Source organism: Narcine bancroftii, chromosome 7 (genome assembly GCF_036971445.1).
Source record: "Narcine bancroftii isolate sNarBan1 chromosome 7, sNarBan1.hap1, whole genome shotgun sequence".
In the NCBI taxonomy this organism is placed as follows: domain Eukaryota; kingdom Metazoa; phylum Chordata; class Chondrichthyes; order Torpediniformes; family Narcinidae; genus Narcine; species Narcine bancroftii.
This window is the reverse complement of record NC_091475.1, coordinates 14,035,530-14,052,695: the sequence shown is the minus strand read 5'-3', so window position 1 is coordinate 14,052,695 and position 17,166 is coordinate 14,035,530. Positions and strand designations below refer to the sequence as shown.

At 42.2% G+C, this 17,166-nt stretch overlaps 1 protein-coding gene across 15 annotated transcripts in view; it reads left to right on the top strand.

Moving 5' to 3' along the window:
• Positions 1 to 17,166, top strand: part of erg (ETS transcription factor ERG) — a 262,636-nt gene that overhangs the window by 146,327 nt on the left and 99,143 nt on the right. Inside the window, exons 1-3 of one of the 15 annotated variants that reach the window (XM_069888913.1) lie at positions 6,013 to 6,249; positions 7,256 to 7,282; positions 13,967 to 14,024. The exons of 8 other annotated variants lie outside the window; for them this stretch is intronic. Coding sequence is in view for 2 of the 7 variants with exons in the window: in XM_069888907.1 (XP_069745008.1) it covers positions 5,905 to 5,922; positions 7,256 to 7,282 (45 nt within the window). In the remaining 5 variants the exon portion in view is untranslated. Of the gene's footprint in view, positions 1 to 4,701; positions 4,945 to 5,700; positions 5,923 to 6,012; positions 6,250 to 7,255; positions 7,283 to 8,060; positions 8,196 to 13,966; positions 14,025 to 17,166 lie in introns of those variants that run through there. 6 more of the 15 variants (XM_069888907.1, XM_069888911.1, XM_069888914.1 and 3 more) reach the window with 6 other exon arrangements.

The following is a 17,166-nucleotide window of genomic DNA, read 5'->3' as shown; positions in this document are numbered from 1 at the left end:
CCCCGCCCCCTCTCTCCCCCGCCCCCTCTCTCCCCCGCCCCCTCTCTCCCCCGCCCCCTCTCTCCCCCGCCCCCTCTCTCCCCCGCCCCCTCTCTCCCCCGCCCCCTCTCTCCCCCGCCCCCTCTCTCCCCGCCCCCTCTCTCCCCGCCCCCTCTCTCCCCGCCCCCTCTCTCCCCCGCCCCCTCTCTCCCCCGCCCCCTCTCTCCCCCGCCCCCTCTCTCCCCCGCCCCCTCTCTCCCCCGCCCCCTCTCTCCCCCGCCCCCTCTCTCCCCCGCCCCCTCTCTCCCCCGCCCCCTCTCTCCCCCGCCCCCTCTCTCCCCCGCCCCCTCTCTCCCCGCCCCCTCTCTCCCCGCCCCCTCTCTCCCCGCCCCCTCTCTCCCCGCCCCCTCTCTCCCCGCCCCCTCTCTCCCCGCCCCCTCTCTCCCCGCCCCCTCTCTCCCCGCCCCCTCTCTCCCCGCCCCCTCTCTCCCCGCCCCCTCTCTCCCCGCCCCCTCTCTCCCCGCCCCCTCTCTCCCCGCCCCCTCTCTCCCCGCCCCCTCTCTCCCCGCCCCCTCTCTCCCCGCCCCCTCTCTCCCCGCCCCCTCTCTCCCCGCCCCCTCTCTCCCCGCCCCCTCTCTCCCCGCCCCCTCTCTCCCCGCCCCCTCTCTCCCCGCCCCTCTCTCCCCCGCCCCCTCTCTCCCCCGCCCCCTCTCTCCCCGCCCCCTCTCTCCCCGCCCCCTCTCTCCCCCGCCCCCTCTCTCCCCCGCCCCCTCTCTCCCCCGCCCCCTCTCTCCCCCGCCCCCTCTCTCCCCCGCCCCCCCACTCTCCCCGCCCCCCCCTCTCCCCGCCCCCCCTCTCTCCCCGCCCCCCCTCTCCCCGCCCCCCCTCTCTCCCCGCCCCCCCTCTCTCCCCGCCCCCCCTCTCCCCGCCCCCCCTCTCTCCCCGCCCCCCCTCTCTCCCCGCCCCCCCTCTCTCCCCGCCCCCCCTCTCTCCCCGCCCCCCCTCTCTCCCCGCCCCCCCTCTCTCCCCGCCCCCCCTCTCTCCCCGCCCCCCCTCTCTCCCCGCCCCCCCTCTCTCCCCGCCCCCCCTCTCTCCCCGCCCCCCTCTCTCCCCGCCCCCCTCTCTCCCCGCCCCCCTCTCTCCCCGCCCCCCTCTCTCCCCGCCCCCCTCTCTCCCCTCCCCCCCTCTCTCCCCGCCCCCCTCTCTCCCCGCCCCCCCTCTCCCCGCCCCCCCTCTCTCCCCGCCCCCCCTCTCTCCCCGCCCCCCCTCTCTCCCCGCCCCCCCTCTCTCCCCGCCCCCCCTCTCTCCCCGCCCCCCTCTCTCCCCGCCCCCCCTCTCTCCCCGCCCCCCCTCTCTCCCCGCCCCCCCTCTCTCCCCGCCCCCCTCCCTGCCCCCTCCCCGCCCCCTGCTCTCTAAACGCATCCAAGAGATCATTTCTCCTCTAATCCATCGGCTAAATATTTTCAAAATCTCCCTCTCTGCTGAAGGACAGAAATCCTAGTGATTACAAAGGTTCCAGATGTAGGTGAGCTCCATCAGCAATGCACCCCAGATTACCGTACATTTACTGATTTCTGATTTATTGTCACATACATCACATACAATCCTGACAGCAGAACGAGTGCTACGTTGTGTGGGTCTTTGATGATTGCTGCTGCCCTACGACACCCGCATTCCTTGTAGATGTACTCAATAGTGGGGAGAGTTTTGCTTGTGATGACCTGGGCTGTGTCCACTATTTTTTGTTTGGAGGGATTTAGGCTCAGGTGTATTGGTGTCCCCATACTATACCTTGATGCAGCCAGTCAGCACACATTTCACCACATCTCTGTAGAAATTTACCAGGGTTTCTGGTGTCATACCAAACGTCTCTCTCTCTCTCTCTCTCTCACAGAGAAAGCCTGGTTGACGCTATCTGCTTGCAAAACTACATGACCCTCTTGGAACAGCTCCAGACTATCTGCTGTTTCAACAAGATCTTTCATCTATTGCCTTTTTGTTACTAACAATCCATTAAATAAGTTTCTTGTGCACTCTCCATAGCTCTTGCAAAGACTGTTGGCCCTAACATGTCTTGCATGGGGCAGTGCTCCAGTATTTTAAATAAGATGTGTTTTGAAGTCTTTGTTTGTGACCTACTCTAATAAACATTTCCCAATTTATCTCCAAAAAACATATCTATATACTCTGTCACAGTACACCTCTGTATATAGGATGTTTAAATTTAAATAGATATGATAGCACAGTTTAAACAGCATTAGGCAGGCATAATAACAGAGAGGGAATGGAGGAACATAGACCACGTACAACAATGTCAATTTCTTTGTCCAAAGACTCATCACTCGAGATGATGCTCCCCAATATTTAAACCTGTTTCCCTTTGTCATTAACAGTGATTTTGGGGTCTATGGTGTTGGTGTTTGGCATGGACTGATAGAATACTTCAGTCTTGTTCAGGTTGCTGGTCAGGCCAAAGAGCGTAGCAGCGTCTGAGAATTTCTTCAGCATTAATTGTAGTTCCCTATCTTTGTGAGCCAAGAGTGCACAGTTATCAGCAAAAAGTGCTTCTTGAAAGACTGTGTAGAGATGCTTCGTCCATGCGTTCAAATAATGAAGGTGAAAGAGAGAGCCGTCCAGTTGGTACCTTATGTACTCTTCCCTCCTCCAGACCTTGGTCAGCTCATGGCAACATGTAAGTGAAGAACAGATTGAACAAGACTGGGGCTAGTACACCATCCAGCCTCACCACATTAGAAATGGCAAACGCAGCTGATGTATCACCACTGCAGAGGACCTGTCCTATAATTCCAACATGGAGCAGTCGAATCATTATGAATTTCCTTGGGCATCCATAACATCTCAGGATGATCCAGAGAGCTTCCCTGTCCTTTGTCAAGGTCAATAAAGAAAGCACAAAGAGGCTTGTTCTACTTGATGCACTTTTCCTGAACTTGTCTCATGGCAAATATCATGTCCACTGTACTCCATTCTGGTCGAAAACCACACTGTGCCTCCGGGAATTTCTTTTCTGAAACAGTGACAAGTCTGTTTAGGAGCATGCTGGTGAAAATCTTGCCTGCGATGGACAGCAATGAGATACCCCTGTAGTTTCTGCAGTTTGATTTACTTCCCTTATTTTTGTAGAGACCTACGACGAGGGGATCGTGGAAGTCATCCGGCATCTTCTCTGTGATCCAGATGTCTTCCAGAATGTCTTGGAATACCTGTAATGCGTTTGGGCTTAGAGTTTTGTAGAACTTGGCAGCAATGCCAGCCAGGCTCTGGGGAGGCTGCATACCAGAGTACTCAATCAACACAATGTTTGCATCTCCTCAAAGCTGTAAGTCTACAGAGCTGTGGTCATCCCTTCTTTCCTATATGAATGTGAGACCTGGACTCTGTTCCAACATCACATCAAGCAACTGGAGAAATTCCACATGTGTGCCCTCCATTCCATCCTTGGCAAGACTGTGTCCCCCCACCTGGAGGTCTTGGGTCACGAAAAGTCCACCAGCAGTAAGTCCCTGATCATTAGAGCCCAAATGCAGTAGGTGGGACATGTCATCAGAATGGACAACCACTATATGCCTCATCAGCTGCTCTATGGTGAACTGAAGTTTGGAAGGAGACCTTTGAGGTCGTCCACACAAGCGCTATAAAGACGCTACTCTACTGTGACATCCAGCCAAGAGAACTAGAAACTGCAGCTGCTGATAGATCCTTTTGGTGAGCCCCGTGCTAAGAAGCCTACACCAGTTTTGAAGACAGGTGGAAAACTGTGAACAGTGTAACAAGGCAGCAGTCATGATTATTACAAAAATGGACTTCCAGTGCCCCCGATTGTGCTAGATGGACTCTGCGCTTCCTTCGTGTTCACAGATGAACTGCACAATGACATGTTTTCTTTGGTTGGCACTGGCATCTTATTCCAGTGGTCCTGACCCTGTGCTTTACCGTTCTCATTAAAACTTACCTTATTAGGTTAATTGTCATAACCACTTTATGACAATTTTTTTGTCTAGTCTAAAATATCCTCAAAATATAACAATAAAACTGAAAGTGGCCGTTCATTGAAACCTAGCTCATCAACCTGCAGCCTTAAATTGGAGGAATTTGGAATTCAGAATACATAAATAAATAGGAGTGTTGAATCAAACTGAGATTTTAAAAAATTCAAATTCCACACACTTCTGAACGGTTCTGATGTTAATGAAAACATTTTACATTCTGCTTCCAAGATGGTGCTTAATTGTTCTCTGTGAGATGTAAGATTTCTTTGCAGACTACCATTTTTGAAAGTGGATAAGCCAAATGTGCTTTTATTTGAATTAACAACCCATCATGGCAAATTACATTCATAAGCCAAGAAACAAATTCATTTCTACAAATACGCTACATGGTTGAAATTTCTCAGCAACTTCCATCTAAACAAGGCAAGTGTGCAAAAATGCTGAACCAAAACATGTGTTTGAAATGCTTTACAATGCATCCAATAATTTGGCACCACTTGACTCCAAACTCGCCTGTTAACATAATAAAGCTGCAAATACTAGATCTGAATTCACCACTATCAGAGCACGTTTCTCAATGGTGACCTGCATCTTCCTCTGTCTATTTCCTCAGGAGTGCCCATAAGATTACACCTCATTCATTTTAGTTCAGAACAATCTCATCTATTTCCTCTTCCGTTACTCTTTATAAACTGTAAATGCAGTGGATCTTTTGCAACAGAGGTTTTGCAAAACCTTGCTCTGTTATTTAGAATGATGTCAAAGCTATTAAGGAAAACATTTACCCATGTTGGTATTCTTTCGCCCTGAAAAGCTAAGCAACAAAAGGCAGCAAAAGGAACTAGTCACGGACTGCAGCTAGACAGGACAGTCTGTAGATGCTGTGATTGTAAAGCAATGAACAAAATTGCTGGAGAAACTCAGCAGATCGCGCAGGATCCATCTGAAGCAAAAGGTAACCAACATTTGCGGCCTGAGTTCTTTATTAAGGTATTAGCAAAAATGTACAGTGGTTAACATGGAAATTTGATTCCCTACTTCACATTGATCGTTGGAACATGGAAGTGCAAAGTTGTATTCCCCTTGAGAAGATTGCTTATAGTCTTAGTATGTTCATTGAAATTTAGAAACCTTGTTTAGATTGCTTAAATGTCCAGATAGTATAATTTATTTTGATATTTGACAATTAGTATGCACCTTATTAGAAATTTCCTCTTTTCTTTCAGATCTGGGGTGTGGGCACTGGGAGAAGAGGGACTCTCCTTTTTTTTTTGGACCTAATGAATGTTTTTCTATGATTTTATATTCAATGTATTATTGTTATTTTATTAATTGAGTCCTATATTCTGTGTTTTCTTAAAACAAATAAAATGTATATATAAAAAAAAATAAAGACCATTTATGTGAGATACAAAAGATCTTCAACATCTTCATGAATCAGAATTTTAAGAGAGAAAGGGAGAAAAATATAGAGGTTTGGGGAAGGGATGGAGGAAATAATAATGGAGCACATTGACTCCACTCCAGGCAAACTTAGGTCAGGTTTTTAAGCTTCTGATTTAGACTGACATCTGCATCCTGTGATAAAATTCAGTCACCATCATTTCACACCTGCCTTGAAGACCAGCTTTAGAAATGCAGTAGAGGAAAAGAAAAGAACTCCTCATCTATTTATTAAGAAAAACAACATTGTTTTCGGGTCTCCCTTATCTCTGTACTCCAAAATATCCTGTTTCTTAGAGCGAAGCCAGCCAGAACCAATAGAAACCTCTTCCTGCTACAGACTGACTTCATTTCCCAGACTTAGTACAATCTCGCCGCCTTTAAAAAAACTTCAACAACTCTGACTGGCCAAAAGTTCTTTAAGAATATATAGATTGGGGGGGGGATAAAAAGAATTTACACTTGCATCAAAATGACCACCTCAATGAAGGTAAGAATAGCTCGATTTCTGTTTTAAATGCTGTGTTGCAAATCATTGCTCTTCACCAGATGCGTTAAACGGTGAAAAAAGCAACACCCTCTTTTCCACAATGGAAGGCGATGAGCAGATTTCCTTTGTGCTGCCTGTAAAATTTCCTCTTTCCTACACGGTTTGTCTCGGACTTTTTTTGAAGGAAAGATAGTGATTTTCCACACATGCCCGGGCAGAGGCAAAACGCTTCATTATTACTTTCTTCCTTCTTGAATTTTTTTTACTCTTTCTCGGTGCCAGTTTCGTGAGCTTAGTTGAGAGGTCGCTTGAAATCATGAAAGTAAGGTAAGCCGCTGCTCTGTCAAGTTGAAGTGAAAGGTAGACTCCCTTTAAGAAGTTGGTGGGTTTCTATAACATATGTGGTACATGCGGCAGATTGTAAGTAATGCTTAATTTGGAGTCGAGTGGTGCCAAATTATTGGATGCATTGTAAAGCATTTCGAAAACGTGTTTTGGTTCAGCATTTTTGCACACTTGCCTTGTTTAGATGGAAGTTGTTAAGAAATTTCAACCGTATTTGTAGAAATGGATTTGTTTCTTGGCTTATGAATGTAATTTGTCATGATGGGTTGTTAATTCAAATAAAAGCTCATTTGGCTTATCCACTTTCAAAAATGGTAATCTGCAAAGAAATCTTACATCTCACAGAGAACAATTAAGCACCATCTTGGAAGCAGAATGTAAAATGTCTTCATTAACATCAGAGCCATTCAGAAGTGTGTGGAATTTGAATTTTTTTAAATCTCAATTTGATTCAACACTCCTATTTATTTATGTATTCTGAATTCCAAATTCCTCCAATTTAAGGCTGCAGGTTGATGAGCTAGGTTTCATTGAACAGCCACTTTTCAGTTTTATTGTTATATTTTGAGGCTATTTTTAGACTAGGCAAAAAATTGTGAATAGATCAGCTTTCCACAGGGTGCGGCAGGTTGCTGTGTGTGTTTGTCTACATGTGCATATTGAAGAGTATATTTCAACTCTAGCGACTAGCCTGCATGGAAGAAACACTTGGAGCTTCCAAAGACCCTTTCCTTGATCAAATGTATGAAGGGGGAAGCCATTCATACAAGTTCTGGTGTATAAGGAAAATTAACTGGTACAAGACTGTCCTGTTAAAGTTGGAATAAAACTTTACTATGACGTCTTTCAATGTTTTTTTTTCTGCCTGGTGCGTTTGAGCATTCTACTCACAGGGTGGTAATGTTTCTCGTCATCTTGAAGATGTCAAAGTGAAAATGGAAAATAAATTGTAAAAATATAACTCACTAGGATTATGTTATCTCCACAGATTAAATACAGTGCATTTGGCATAGAGGTATGTCATATTTCATTTAAGTTTATATTATTCCAAGTCGAGCTCCAGGTCTTGAACGGAGTAAGCAAGAAATCATTTTTGAGGCAGCAGATGCCAACTCTGCGAGCGTAGAATATTCCAGCACACACAGGCTGCTTTTCTGCCGAGCCTGTGTGTGGGATGAATGCTCGACGGACCAGGCTTCAGCTTCACGCTTGTGCTTGTGGAGAGACCCTGCCATTCAGGAGTTTCTGGCAACCACAGCTGGTTCTGCAATTTAAGGAGAGCAGAGCCACCGATGCGTACACAACAAAAATCCAATGAGTGCTTGAATACGCAGCAAATGTGCAGTATCATAATCATTCTGGTTTCACTTTAATGATTTTGACTGACCAGACTCTTTGTATTTTAGAAGCTTTGCATTTCTTCAGTAATATTTTCCCTGTTTTTTTTCACCAAAATTCTTATTGAATAAGAAAGCGCTAGATGATAAATTTTAAATTTAGACGTACAGCACAGGAACAGGCTACTTCAGCCCACGAGCCAGTGCCACCCAATTACAACCAATTGACCTCAACCCCCACGCCCCCATACGTTTTAAACAGTGGGAGGAAACAGGAGTCCCCGGAGAAAACCCACGCAGACACAGGCAGAACGTACAAACTCCTTACAGGCAGCACGGGATTTGAATCACTGTTCCGATCTCTGGTGTTGCGACAGTGTTGCATGAACCGTGCCGCCCCTTTCTGTGACATGATCGTGCTCCATTATTTTGATGAGGCACTTGTTTGAATGTCAAATCTGTAGCTTTGGTATCAGTGGTGGCCAGATAACCGGTCCCACTCTTCAACTCATTGGAAAGGCTGAGGGAAATCCACCTTTGCAATTTTCCCTCCTCTGCCCAGAAAGGAAAAAAAAATCTTAATGATCCCAGGTGAGGATTTTCAATTTACTTTATGCAAAACTTTAACTTTTTTTTTAGCAATGCCAGGAAATAAAATGAATGCCTCACTTTTAACCACACTTATATTAAGCTATGTTATGGCTTCATAATGCCCTGAGGGACAATTCTTAAACCTCAGCAGGATTTTATTACTGAAGACTAAGTGGCACCAGTAATACTTAAATTGATGAATAGTCTTTGTGCGCATTCAGTGTTGTGGATTTGAATCTGTACTATGGTTATATATGTCTAAGTTTATGGCCCTCCTAGGAACTCAACAACTAGGCTATTCTGCTCAGATAATTTTAACACAAGCAGAATAAATGTTTTAAGAAGCCTGTGACTGTGTTTATAATGTTCTTCTGACTCCTTCTCAACTCGTACCCTTCTTTAAAGTAATTTAGTTTAAATTCATTCTTCTCTGTCCTTGCCTGTCACATCCCTTCTGTTTACTGATCATTTTTGGTTGCCAACCAGCATTGCATTAAATCTCTCAACCAAGGGCTCGGGCCTAAAACGTTGACTGCCTTTTACTTCCGATGGATGCAGTATGATCTGCTAAGTTTCTCCAGCACCTTTGTGTGTTGCGTGGAATCAAGTATTCTCGTATTAATGCTCAAGTCCCTCCACGACATTGCCTCTCCCTCTGTAGGCCACCTCAATTTCCATCAGCTGCTTCGAGGTTTAATTTTAGAATTTCCTTTCTGCTTCTCCACCTCTCTCTTCTGCCAAGTGTTCCCTGAATGTAAACGTTTGGTCACCTGCCATAGTCTCTTGATGTGTCACTTCTTACTGACCACTTGAATTTGAGCTTTGGCAGTGTTTCCTTCATAAAAGATGTATGTGATTTGTTGTTACTGAGGGCCATGTGATAAAAGCATAAGCTAATAATATAATTTATTTATTAGGCCCATCTAATCCTGTTAAAATAGAAAATTCTCCATAAATGATTTTTTTTCTACAGTGGAACAAGTGGACATTGTTTTCCTGTTTCACTCGTGCAACTTTTAGATCCAATGCAAAGCTAAGCAGAAGTGACATGAGAAAAGCTTCATATTACAGTTAGTCGTAGGGATCTGCAATTCATTGCCTGGAGGGATCATGGAGGCAGAATTGATTGTTGATTTCAAAGAGGAATTGGAAAGATTGAGGAACTACTCTCCCTACACCAACCAGACTTTTCTGACCACATCTTTGACTTCTTATGACACTAGATCATGACCTTCAGGCTTTTGACCCAAAGTTAACCCTGGCAACTCCCCATTCCCCAGAGAGAGTCCTGCACAACTAAAATTACAACTCGTTCCTCCACATTGGTTCCCACCTCGACAACCCTTAATCTTCCCAATCCCTCTCTTGCACTGCAATCTTGGAATGACCAGAATTTGGGCCTTGCGCTCAATATGATTTTTGCCACAACCCATCTCAGAACTTGTGTTATAATTGCTGATTTTTGCATGTTCTTGCTCACATGGAATAATGGCTGGAAACGTACCATTTGTCAACAATTTAGCTGAGAATCTCTGAGAGGAAATCTTCATATGTGACCAACATTCCTGTGTATTGTATATAATCTTTTGTACTGCCCTTGGATCAACTGGAAAACATTGGTCCTGGATCATCTTGAGCTGAGGAACTAGATATAATTCCCATGTGCCTCTCCAGTTTTAATATTCAGAATCTTATTTATTTCAATGGGGTCACAAACCTGGATGGGAAATGTATGTGATAACATAAATATTTCTGTTTCTCTTTTGCTTTAAGTAATATTTATTTAATATCAGATAAAATTGTTTTCAAATACATTTATGTTAATTTAAAAAAATTTAAATGACCATTAAAAAAAATTAAATGTATTTCTATTAAATGTACAACTATTTTAAAATTTTTCTGCTGAACAGAGATATTTGGAAACCATTGTTATTGTCTGAGGCATAAAAAGATGATAAGGTCGGTCAAAAGGTGTGGGGGGAGAGACTTGGGTTCCATTTCTCCTTTCATAAGATGGCCAGATATTGTTCCAAAATTTCACTTCTTTCATGATAAATTATTTGCAAAAAGGAAACCCGTTCAAGGTCTTTTCACATCTTTAGTGTCATGTCCATACATTTCCATCAATGTTCGTTGTTACATTCGTCTCTGTTGAGCACCCTTGCCACCACTGTAGCACCCTGTTCGTTTCTCCCCGCCCATATCAGGGAGACCACGGGTTGTCAGGATTCCAACATCTGCAGTTTTTGTGTTCTTCTCTGAGACCTTTGTTTCTCTGCACACACTCAATGGACTGCAGATGTGGAAATGGTTCAGGGAGAGAGGTGGGTACAAGCTGTGCCATTATTAGGCCCAGTGCTCAACAACACAAGTGCATCCAGAGATAATTTGGATGTTTTGAGCCACAAATCATTTAAATGTCATTCAATGAATTGCTGAGAATTTGAGCAAAAGTGTTGATAATTATATGGTGGCGATTGATCAAAAATCAACACATTCTGTAAGAATATGAATGCTTTAATGGGTACATTGGTTTAAGGTGTGTTCTGATGAAAGGACACAATTTGATAGAAGAGGAAAATGTTATTCATCTGGAAGGATTCAAGATTCCTTTATTGTCAGATTGATACACAAAATGTAACAATATACAGAGTTTGTCAATTTTTCCTGCTGTAAAGACACAAAAAGGTGCCACCAGCAATGCCCAAAAGCCCCCAACAATAAGAAGTAAAAGAAAATCCTTTCAGAGACACCATGTGTCTGTGGATTTGACCTGCAGCTGCAAAACCTCCTGTTTGATTCAATGGGGAGGATAAGAAGGCATAATAGAGGGGAGATTCAAATATAATGTCATGAAGCAACAGGTCAGAGAAAGGATTGTAGGAGTAGAACAATCTCCACCAAAAAAAAACCCATCGAGGCAAACTTGTGATGGATATGGAAATCAAGGGACTGAGTGCTTTTAGATGTGACCCCTTATCTAATTGAATAATCAGTCTTGAAGGCTGCAATGGGCTATTGTGTGTCTCACCACTCTAAACAGAACTCCTCATTATATAGAGAATACCATTTTGACTTGTAGATATTGCTAATATAATTAACAGAAGCATTGTTTCATTCTAGTTGTAATTTCTATTTAATGCAATCCGTTTCTCTGATTGTTTATAGTCTACACAAGATTGCAGTCAATTGCGACTTCTTTGAGGTGTTAACAATTTTTTGTAGATATTAGTGAATTTAAATGGAAACCTCTTCTTTTAACCTATTTATTAACAACAGAGTAAACAAGTTAGCTTATACAATGAATAACACCTCAATGTGTTTTAGGCAGTGATGATAACTTTGTTTTAAAATTTTAAATTCCATTTCCTCTCAGTTACAGCATTTACATTACAGTGAGATGAAAAATTAGAAAGGGAATAAACCTTTGTGAATGTTATTTATTTATGCAAAAAGGATATAGAGTCTCTCTCAGGTGTAGGTGGCGTGTAATGTATCACATCGCAGAAGCTTTCATGAAACGTATATAATGGGTTGAGTGGAGTTAGGTGGGAAACAGTGTTCGCCATGGACTAGAAGGGTCAAGTTGCCCTGTTTCTAGGCTGTCATGGTCGCTCTCTCCTCCCCCGCCATTTTCCCTCCGCCCTCTCTCTCCCTCCCCACAACTGTCCTAAGGTTAAAATCTGTGACTCCTTCCTGAACATTTTTTAAAGTCAGTTTGAATTAATATTGTGTTTTTATAATTTAAGTTTTAAATTATTTCAGTGATTTTGAAATGGGCAACAAAAATTCCTCTGCTAAATCAAACATCTTCCTGCAATACATTGACAGGAATCCTTGGAAATCTTTTTTCCTTCCCTTGTAGAAGCCTCTTCCTAACTTACTCATATCAGAAGTTTTGATTTTAAACAAAGAAATGTAGACCTTTGGGTTACTGGGAGTACCCACTGTATCCAAATACTTGAACAATTTTGGAACCCAAGTAGAATTGATCACTCGCTCTATCAAACGATTAAAACAGTCTGATTTTGTGTATCATTTCAGAAAGATTGGACTAAGCTTGTAGTCAGGATTCATAAGCCACACACATCACTAAATGTAGAATGACGTAATTTAGCTCTGATATTGCTGCTTCAATGGACTAAATTTACATATTACATTTGAAAGGCACTAGTAAATTATTTTGCTAGGCTAGATTCAAGGATAACTGAAAACTGATGGTCACAATCTCAGATGAGGAGAAATTTCTTAACTGAGAGTGTGGACAATCCTCAGAATTCACTATTCTGGAAGGGTGTGGAGGTTCAGCCAAATGTGCTTGTTCATGATATCTAAATATTAAGGAAATAAAGGGTGATGGAAATGGGATCAGATGAAAGATCAGGTATGAATGAATGACAGAAATGGGTCAAAGGGCCAGATGGCCTCTTCTGATCCTTTTCCTTCTGTTTATAAACAAAAATGTATTCAAGGTATAAAATGCTGGTTAAATTGAATGCATAAATACAGTTTTAGCCATTTCACCTTGGGAGTCACCAAATATTAGCAGTACAAAAAAAGTCAGATGAACAGCAATCACTAATTACTTGCAAACACAAAGTTGAGCTTTGATCAGCCAAAATTTGCAATTCGCGTGTTATGGCAGTGTTGGAGGAAGTCCACACAGTCACAGGGAGAACTCCATGAGTTTATGGTGGAACCCCTAGTTGTAGTAACTGTGAAGCAGAAGCTCGATCATCTGCAACAGTGTTTCACCGCTGTAGAATTAAGGTTAGAATCGCGTCTGAATGATGTAACTAGCCTGAAGGTTGGTGATTTACTCAGTCTTTCATGATAACACTGGAGACAACCATTTTTTTCCCCAAAAGGTTTGCTTCCTGAAAAAAAAATTAGGGATATGACAACAACTTCAAGATGAACACAAAAAAATAATTTCAGATTTGCTGTACCATGTTGGAATTTTGAGAAATATTTAAATGAACTTTTATTGAATTTAACATTAAGAATATGCTCCCACGAATGTAACAGAACGTATTGCAGCTGTTGATGAGACATCTCTGCTGTACTGAATCTTCCTGAAGACGATAAATGCTATAATAATACTATTGCCTGAAGAGCATTTGCATCAACGTGCGTTCAATCTGTATATGTGAGATGCATTTATAGCCTCAATAGCCTGACTGTATCTAGCCTGACTGCATCTATCCTGACTAAGCATGCCTGGGCCCATGACAACATTTGCATGGTACCTGCATTGAGTGCATGTCTAGGCATGGTTGGACTGGCCAAAACAGCTTGCTCTGTGGGCAATGTACTAACAGACTTAAAATATGGCATAAAAATCACAAAATAGGCTCTATCTAAATGGTACATTATTGGAAAATTTTAAGATGATTTTCATGATCAGCGGTCCAAAAATATTCAGGAAGAAAAATTGTACAACGTACATATGCACTGAAATTCTCATTTGCATGTTTTTGTGTGTTTGGTGTTAAATTTAAACATTTTGGGTGAAGAAAAAGAATGCTTTATAAGTTGAGGCTCCACCAGAATTATAGTTGAGTTAGAGCCAAAATCAAACTTTAACATCGTTAAGAAGGTGAACAAAGAAAAAAATAAGGAGATAAGGGAAGTATGCTACCTGAGTTTACAAATAACTCCATTGGACATTGCATCAAAGTTTTGCTTCCTCTGTGGTAATTTCTACATAGCCTTTTGTATGCTATGAATAATTAGCAGGTGTAATTTGGCTCTACGATGTTTCCTTTTAGATACATCCTTTCTTGAGTAAAGACCAAGGTCTTCTAACGTAGCCCCTTAACTCCAAAGGTCAGTGTTCTTCTCCAGGTTTCTTTAAATGTTTAAAAGCTGATCATCCTTGTATGACATGCTAATCTGCAGTTTATTAATATTGCTAGGGAGTATTTTTGGATGCCGTCAATTTTCTGCATCTTCTGTAATAACTCCTATTTCTGCATCTCTTATTCAAATATTAAAATATTGCCGAATGAGCATTAAAGTTCTTGCCTGACATGCGCAAAGCGGAATTGGAGGGCCATCGCTTGAGTCTTGGGGAACTGACCCAAATGTGTTGAATTTGAAGCAATTAAATAACCAAGCTTCCTGCAGCTCATTATTCTAGGGGAAACTCTCATCAGAGTGTAGGTGAAAGAGACAGAATTGATTTTAGCCTCTTGGCTCTTCAAAAGTTGATTGACTGTCTGGGTTTTCTGTGTAGGATGGGTGAGATGGTTGATGGCTCCAGGCATTCTGGTCTTCAACTTCCCAAGAGTTGGCTGACTTCAGTGATTGATATATAAATAATTATTTTAATCGCAACCTTAGTTTCACAGAGCTTTCTTAGATGGCTTATGGAATTGGAGACTATCCTTCCCCCTCCTCGAATAGACTGCATGCCAACCACTTCCATCTCAGAAATGAATGCCACTGAAGATTGGGAGGCCAGTGAATGAGAAAGGATTGTGCAGTAGGAAGAGTGAGTAGGGATGTGGACTTATTAAGGCTGATAATCTCAATGTATTGATCTCTTTATAGGTGTGTGCGACTTGCCCTGATGTATCTCGTGACATTTAGTTATGGTACAGAGCATGTATTTGAGTTTGTACTGCTATGGGTGTCATTATTTCAGAAAGATTATAAAATGAATGGAAAATTGGAATGGGATGAATCCTTGCCCTGACTCCAAAGTTTATTCCTCTAAAATTTAATGTACTCTCTGTATGGTCATTTCAGGAATAAGTGTGAACAAATGTTTATTCTTTAAGTAGAGCTTTGGAATGTCCTTTCTGCTGAGTACAGGAAGATACTGACACCTTGACCCAATGCCATGCCCTAAAGTTTAGCATTTACAGTCACCTGCAACTCCCGATCAGTCTGCTTTGCATAGCAGCTGTGAATTAGCATTGGCCTGATGCATTCCAGGCTGCAGGAATATGTGTGCTAAGGGAGGCACTGATATTTACCTGCTGGCCCTGGACATTGAGGGGCTAAGTCCAGTATAAAAACCTCTCAAAGACTTGGTTTATATCATCCAAGAAGGCCAAGAGTGGCAACGGTGCTCTGTGCACAGAATATACAAACTCTCCAAAAAGGTAGAATTGATAACACTGTGCACGTATTGACTGAAAGGGAAGCATCATTTTAATATTTCCTGCATTTTTTTTTGAGTAAAGCGGATTTCTGAAAATGTTTAAAAATAGTTGTAAAATCCAAGATGCTTCACATCCTGCTAATGCAGGGCTAACGATTCAGAATTAATTTACCCAGGCTGAGAAGCAGGAATCATTTTTAGGTGAGGTAGTCTATGGTGAATCGATTAGCCTTTTCAGTAAGAAAAGAACATAGAGTAAATTTGTCTGCAGACTAAGCCATCAGGGTCTGCAGAGGAAGAAATCCACTGTTTTTTTCAGTTCCCTTTCTCTCTCCAAACTGCTCTGCTTGTAACTATTTTGAGTAGCTAAATAAGAGAAGTCTCATTCTCCTCCAGATCATGCTATTGCCATGGAAACTGTGCAAGGGATGAGGATAAATGCACAAAATTAATGACTAAATCAGGCCAGCCTTGCACCAAGCCAGTTGTGGAAATGATGGGTTCCAGTTCTACCCTGTTCATAGTAAAACGAGCATCAAACTGTTCTTGAAAATTACCGGTTGGACCAATAATTCCATTATCACTCACTTGTACATCATTTAGTCTTTAAAAGTGGTTTTCTAGCTTGTTTTGTTCAGATGTTCTTTAATTGGACAAGGTCTCTACAAAATATTGTGAAAATGATTTGTTGTGGTGTCTGGATTTCTGAAGCTCCTTGAGAATCAGACTGGGATTTTTTTTTTGGAACTGATGTGCAATGAGTTACTGGTAAGAGTCGGAAAAGCTCTGTAGAATTTCCACCACCTTGAAGAAAAGTTTTTTGACCCATCCTACTGGTGACAGTTGCTTGCAAAGCATCTTGGTTAACAATTGTGGGGATTTTTGTGAAATATGGATGTTACGGTGAGTTATAGAATCAAAGAGTTATAGTTCTGCAGTAAGGAAACAGGCTCTTCTGTCCAACTTGTCTCTTCTGACCAAGTTAAGTCCCATTTAAATCATCCCAGTTATCTGTTTGAGGCTCATAAAATGAAGTAAAAAGTGATTGCATTCCAGTTAACAAGTTTCTTTTGAATTCAATAGGTAAGGAAGGGCAATTAAGTTACATAAAGTCACATCCAAGGTTATTATTGGGAAATAAAATTGTAGACCTCTTGAACACATTGACATGTTGTTGCTGAGTTCCTCAGTAGAGAAGTCAACATTTTCTGATTGAAATCAATTAACTATTTGACAAATACTTTGGGGAATTCAGATTAGAGTGAGCCCTTGAAATAGTTTTGGTTATCTTAATGAATTGAGGAGGAATTTCTTTGAAAATAAAGAAAACAACTGTAATTTTGAAACGAAAATAGAAATGATCCACATTTTTCTCTCTTGAGATGCTACTTGACCTGCTGAGGTTGTTCAACATTTTCCTCTTTGTTTCAGATGAAAAGTTGCCAATGTTTCTCCAAATTGTGTTGGGTTTTAATCTGGTTTTCACTTTCACTGCCAGGAGGTAGTGTGTTTTTGGATGGGATGATGAGTTTCTATGTATAAGCTATCACAATTGTGTGAGACGGACTGGAAGCACAAGACAATTTGCTCCTCTCAGGCTTGCATTATAACCACCTTCCTTGGCCTTTCCTGGTACCTTCAATAACTTTTTGAGTGCAATGTTTGTAAATGCTATGCTTCCCTGTTCACATATGTTTTCCATATTTTAATGAGCAAAGAGAGGGAGAAAAAAAAATTGTCCAACCCATGTACATATAGTACTAATCCTATGTTTATGGTTCATGTTCTGTTATCAATTCAGTGATCAGGAGAAATAATTTGTCCATATTTACTCAATCACATCTTTAACTGTACTAATAG